Here is a 6,552-nt window from a genome sequence, read left to right on the forward strand (position 1 = left end):
GAAACAATGTTGTGGCACTTACAGAGTCATTCAGCCTTATGATAAGTCAGTAACTGAAACAACATGGTTTTAACAAAGAGATTAGCCTTTCCAATGGACCTAATCTAGGGATTTTATCTAGGGATATTTAGGGATCACATTTTGAAGACATTAAGGCAACTACAGAAGGAAATAAGTAATGCAGTCCTTCTGTTTAGAACACAGACCATCTTGAGAACCATGCTTCATACGTTAATAATTAATGCTTATCTGTAAATGGGTATATTGATCTTAAGAGGTGGCATAAGAACAAAAGAATCATATAGGAAATAAGCCAAAGTGCTATTCAATTTTAAAGTGTTACTACAGGATGAATAAAGAAACCAAAGGACTGCAAGTGAAAAGAAGACAAAAAGAGATTTTACAAAACTGGAACACAAAAATAAATGAAAAAAAAATTAAAAACCCAAGAGACCAAATGAAATCATTTCTTGAGTTAATTTACTAAATGTCTCACAGCATATAAGCTATAAAATACTCTCTGCATCTTTTAAGAAACACCTGCAGTTCTTTGGTAGAGAATTTCTTGTAAGGCAGGATCTGCAGTTCCCTCCAAAGATCCCAACAGAACTCCACTGACTTCTAAGAATGTTAAGGGAGTGATCTAAAACATGCTAAATGTTTAACGTCTTATGATGCATTTACAATGTGAACATCCATGTGATAGTACATTATCCAGCAATTTCAATGTAAGTAGGAAGAGTAAAGCACAACAAAGAATGTTAAAGTAAAAAATAATAATAATAATAAGGAAATGAATAAGTAAGTACACTTGTGACTATTAAAAAATTAGTCAGGAGGGCTTCCCTGGTGGCGCAGTGGTTGAGAGTCCGCCTGCCAATGCAGGGGACATGGGTTCGTGCCCTGGTCCGGGAAGATCCCACATGCCGTGGAGCGGCTGGGCCTGTGAGCCATGGCCGCTGAGCCTGCGCGTCCGGAGCCTGTGCTCTGTAATGGGAGAGGCCACAACAGTGAGAGGCCCGTGTACCGCAAAAAAAAAAAAAAAAAAAAAAAAAAAATTAGTCAGGGATACCAAAAAGACAATTATAATGAGATGTTGGAATTCTACTTCTGTTTCCATTTTCCCACTAGTTCTACCAGATAAAAAAAATTTTAATTATCATTATAAAGGAATGAAGGGAAAAAAAGGTAAGAATGCCTTGGCTGGAAGGCCACTAATGATCATATACAAAGAGCCCTTAAGATAATACCTAATGTGGGATATGAAACAAGATGTTATAAGCAAGGTCACCGTCCTCAACAATTAATTGTCTCTGCTATTTTCACCCTAACAGCAGCCCATGCAAAGCGACCCATTCACCCCTTCTTTCCAATGGTGGGTCCTAAAAGGTATCCATCTAAGAAGTGCTGCCAGTAATAGCATTCTTAATTATGACCTGCCTAGAGACATCTTATTCTCAGAGGCTTTTTAGGCCTGAACTGACATGAAATATACTACTTCTCTGGAGGTTTTTGTTTTTCTTTTTAACTGTGAAAGAACAATGTTGTTAAATTACTCATCTTTTAATATCAAAATCATAAACTCAAACTCACTCATTGCTAATGCATTTTAGAGTGTTAGGGAGTCTCCACTTAGATAGGCTATTTAAAAAAAATTTTTTTTAGCTTGCCTTGTTTGAAACTCACAAAGCATTTTTTCCTAGAAATATTATAGTAATAAGGTAAATGGATCTGGCCACCACAGCCTCATTTCCACAATCTCTCCCTCAATTTCCTGGTCTAAAAGACTAATGGCTATTAGGATGCTTCTTATGCTTTCCAGGAGCCTCCCATGCAGGCCTCCATTCCTATCATGAGATTTTCACAAGTAAGGTATTTGTAAGCTGGGAAATGCCTTATTAACAATTTAATATTTTACCACCTAAAAACTACTAATCATTTTTACAACACTGATAACACTTGATTAACTTAAACTCTAAATGAAAAATGTTTTTTAGCAATCAGCAAATTAAAAACAAAGGGGTAAAAGAGAGTTCTAAAATGTCCTTACAGTGTGTGACCTCAAACATATAAAGCAAGATGCTATTTTAAAATATGTTGAAAAGTTTAAAGATGGATGAATTTTAATTTAATCCTTTTTGTAAAAAACCAAACAGCAGTCTATTACCACTGGGACTAAGCACTGAAAAACTAAGTTATAAAACAAATACATGAAACATGACTACAATTTAAATTCTTTGGATTCTTTATCTTCTAAGCCCCCACTTTTAATACAGAATTAGCTTTCCCAACCTAAGCACAGCATCATTATTTAACACTTCATATCTAAAAGCTGTACTTTAGGAACATTTTATGAGTCTTCAGTTATCAAGAAAGCTTCAGAATGAAAAAGTGGGAATTAAAAGATAAGACAGCTTCAGACAGTACAAAAGATAAGACAGCTTCAGATAGTACCACAGTATAAATACTGGAACAAATACTGGCTTAGACTTTTATGTTTTTTGACTTTATGTTTCCTCTATTTTCTACAAAAACCTTTTAGCATCTGATAATTTCATCAGCCCTTCTGTTTTTTTAATTGCTTTTTAATTTAGCCTAATAATTTTTTTTTTTTTTTGGCTGCGTTGGGTCTTCGTTGCTGGGCGCAGGCTTTCTCTAGTTGTGGTGAGCGGGGGCTACTCTTCGTTGTGGTGCATGGGCTTCTCATTGCGGTGGCTTCGCTTGCTGCAGAGCACAGGCTCTAGGTGCATGGGTTTCGATAGTTGTGGTTCACGGGCTCTAGAGCACAGGCTCAGTAGTTGTGGCACACGGGCTTAGTTGTTCCGCGGCATGTGGGATCTTCCTGGACCAGGGCTCGAACCCGTGTCCCCTGCATTGGCAGGCAGATTCTTAACCACTGCGCCACCAGGGAAGCCCCAGCCCTTCTGTATTCAAACTAGTAACCTTTACTTCCCATCGTGTCCCAGATAAATGAGTCCTGAGATTTCCTAAAGGGTGGACCTCAGTTACTGAGTCCCCGTTATAAGGCAAACATTCATTTAAATTTGTTGGAATAGGGTTTATGCTCTAAACTGAAGTTTCACTAGAGTGCTTAGGATGTTCAAAACAATTCTTTCCAAACCTCTCTTTGGTCCATTCAGAACAATCAGAATGGAAGTTGCAGAAGAACTGGAGCATCTATCAGTCATATTTGGTTCTGTCTGTCAGGGGTTCCTCCTTGTAATGGGAAATGATTTGAATGAGGATGGAACAGTTGATAAGGAGAAAGAACAAGCTAGCTAACCAGATAAACAGAAAGGTGTTCTTTCCTTGAAACTCAAGAACATAAGCAGGAGCCAGCCATAAGGCCTGCCCTATGAACCATAACATCAGGAGAACCACAGCTCTTCTCCAAGTCATTCTCACTAGTGGCATCACAAGAGGCAGGAGGCAGAGGTACCAAAGAAAGTACTGGGAGGTGCAGACTTTGTTAAATGTCACAAAAATAGACGTATGAAGAAAACAACAAAAGGCAAGGTCTCTGTAATAAGCGAAAGACACTGCTGAAAGCAAGATGAATTGTGGCAGGAATGCAGCAATTCCCAGGGAAAAACTCCACTTGCTCTCTGCGGTCAAATACAGCATGTAGAAGTATGGAGAGAAGTTGTGACGGATATCCCGCCTGGTCAGGTGATAAAGGTAGGTGTGCTCCAAAAACTCCCAACCATATTTGTAGTAAAAACCGAAGCTCAGGGCAAAAAACGTGAGTCCAGCAACGACTACGAAGAGCAGCACAGCCCGATTACACAGCCTCTTCAGGAATTCATACAGACGAGCCTGGGAAGAATACTGGGGCTGACGGAGGCCTTCGTCACTGTCGCGTTCCGGAAGCAAGTGGAGTGCTATGGGAAGGATATAGGTCACCGGATACATCTTCAAATGCACTGCGAAACCATAGAATACAGCGGCACACGCGACGAGCCTTTTTTCTATTAGGTACAGGGTCATAAGCACCAGGGAGGAGACGACTGAGTCCGCATTGCCTCGGCTGGACACCGCCATAGGTAGGGGGTTAAGAAGCCAAAAGACACAGTAACCGCAAGCCCGGCGGCGACCCAGCCCCTTAAGAAGCAGTAGCCGGTATAAGAGGAAGGCGGTGAGGAGGTCGAAGCTGACGAAGAGAAACTTTCCAAAGAGTTCATTGAGATAGATGTTGGGAGTGAGGAACCACCCCAGCAGCGGAGTGTAACGGTAGGTCGCCCTCAGGTAAGGGGAGCGCCCTTCCGTGACGAAACGCGCGGCGTCGGTGAAGACCTGGTAGTCGATGTCTGTATACCTAACGAGCAGGGTCCGGTCCTGGAAGACCCCATAGAAAACCAGGGCCACTCGGGCAAGGAAGGCTACACCAAATACCCCGGCGGGGGACACCCACAGATTCAGGAACCACTCTCCCCAGTGCGTGGTCGGGCTCATGATCTGACTGCACCACAGCAGCTCAGTCCCCAGCTCTAAACTGCCTTGGAAGGGCTAACACTCGCTGCGGTTCCTTGCTGCAGGCTGCCGGGACTACTCCTACCAGCTAGACGGCCAACCGAAACAACTGCGAGACGACAACTTCCGGCAGGAAGGCCCGCCCCCGTCCTGTTTCCGGTTGCACGCCAGGCACTGGGTTCTTAGTGGCCGCAGCGGGAGAATTACCTTCCTTCTGGACAGGCTGTCTCGCGTCCTCTCCACCTCCGGCGGGGGCGGGGTTTCCGGTCCGCCGACTTCAGTTTGTCCGGAAGGCGGGCGCTGGGAGGTGTTTTTTCAGGGCCGGGCGAGTGTTATTTGTGGGTGACCCCCTACTTCCCCCGCCTCAACTCCAGTTGATGGAGACTGACCCCTGAAGCGGAGCGAGCTTCGAGCTTCATCCCTCATGCCTGGGCCGGTGACCCGAGAGTGAAAAAAAATAAGAGTGAAGGAAAAATAAACCTGTGATGGTTTCTCATGCTTTACCTCGCCAGCTCGTGGGTAATACCGGGGGCGGGTTTGTGGGCTCGGGGGCGGGGCGAGCTAGGATGAATTGAAGGGGGCCCGGAGTGTGTGCGATATTTGGGACATACTTGTATTTTGAAATTATTAGTTGTTTATCTAAATTTGAATTTAACTGGGCATCCTGTATTTTATCCCGCAAACCTTGGTGGAGGGATGGGAAGGGAGGACAGGAAGCTTCGTAGGGTTCCTAAACTATATCACGCCCTCATGCCTCAGTGTCATTGTACTTGCTATTCTATCTGTCAACGTTACCTTCCCCTCCGCAGTCACTACTTAACCCTTCAGGCCTCGGCTCAAGTGTTAACTCCTAAAAGCATATCCTGGCTCTCAGCTCACTTTTTCATCATGCACTACAATTTAGATGCCTTTCCGCTGAGGGTAGATGAACAGAGGCCGAAGGGCTCTAAGCTCTAGAAAATCACTCACCCAGAAGCCCCTGCCCTTCTATGTAAATATAGAGTCCTGTCCATTGTCTGCCCTCCCATTGCTCCAAAATTCCCTTTTGGAATGACCATCCCTATATTATAGCATTTGTCAGTGATAACTTTTTTGTTTCATTTTCCTAGTTTTCTGTCAGGGCATTCTGAGTTCTTTGAGAACAGAGATTATCTTGTTTTCTGTACCTCAGTATACAACACATTACCAGACACAGTTGGCATTCTGTACAAGTTGAATTGATTTTTGAGGTTCCTCTTACCAGGATACCTCTGGAGTGGCATCTTTGGGGTGCTCCCAACTCCCAGTCCTTTCCTCTTTCAAATATCCTTTATCTATTTCAAGTTCTTCCCCCTTCACCCATCCCACTCCAACCTTACTCCCATGAATTTCTCACCAAGGACTCTAACCCATTAGCTCTTTCCCTTCTGTGGGCACTTATTGAACTTACAGTCTGCAATTCAGAATTTCATAGTTTATTTTAGGTTGTATTCATAACCCTTTCAATGAGGTTGTAGGGTTTTTGAGGTTAGGGGTTATATCTTATCCTTAATTTTTTTAAATTACTCATAATTTATTGCAGTCTTAGGCACATGGTACATGTTCAGTAACTACTGACTTACTTGATTTTACAGATTGATCCTGCTTCCTAGGGGACGTCTTCTAAACTAGCATCTACTAGAGTAGATGACTCCATCCAGTCTGAACATGCAGCTCCCAGGACTACCCTCCATTCATCCATCATACAATTTACATTTATCCTTTGTATGAACCAAGTTAATCTCACACATTCCATGTTCATATTCTGATATCTCTTTGTCTTTATCTGTACCTTGGTATAAGTATATGCCTTATGTTGATAACTACTTTTAACCATTTTTTTTGCAGTACAGTAGCCATATATACAATGGCAGCACGTCATCATTCAAATAATGATGATGATGATTTCTTTTTTTTTTAAACGCTATTCTCACATTTAGAAATCAAATCTTAAAGATTCATGAAAGCTATAGGTTTGTTTTTTTTTTTAATTTACTTATTTATTTATTTATTTATGGCTGTGTTGGGTCTTTGTTGCGCACAGACTTTCTCTAGTTGTGGCAA

The 6,552-nt window shown here is 42.4% G+C and overlaps 1 protein-coding gene across 1 annotated transcript; it reads right to left on the minus strand.

Annotated features, from left to right (window-relative positions):
- Window positions 1-3,180: 3,180 nt before the first annotated feature.
- PIGM (phosphatidylinositol glycan anchor biosynthesis class M) lies at window positions 3,181-4,452 on the minus strand (the record flags this gene model as incomplete). The annotated part of the gene is made up of 1 exon (XM_079696483.1): window positions 3,181-4,452. The coding sequence occupies one exon, from the start codon at window positions 4,450-4,452 to the stop codon at window positions 3,181-3,183; it is 1,272 nt and encodes a 423-aa protein (XP_079552609.1).
- Between the last annotated feature and the right edge of the window lie 2,100 nt (window positions 4,453-6,552).

The sequence above is a fragment of the Hyperoodon ampullatus genome, assembly GCF_949752795.1.
Source record: "Hyperoodon ampullatus genome assembly, chromosome: 2".
Lineage (NCBI taxonomy): Eukaryota > Metazoa > Chordata > Mammalia > Artiodactyla > Ziphiidae > Hyperoodon > Hyperoodon ampullatus.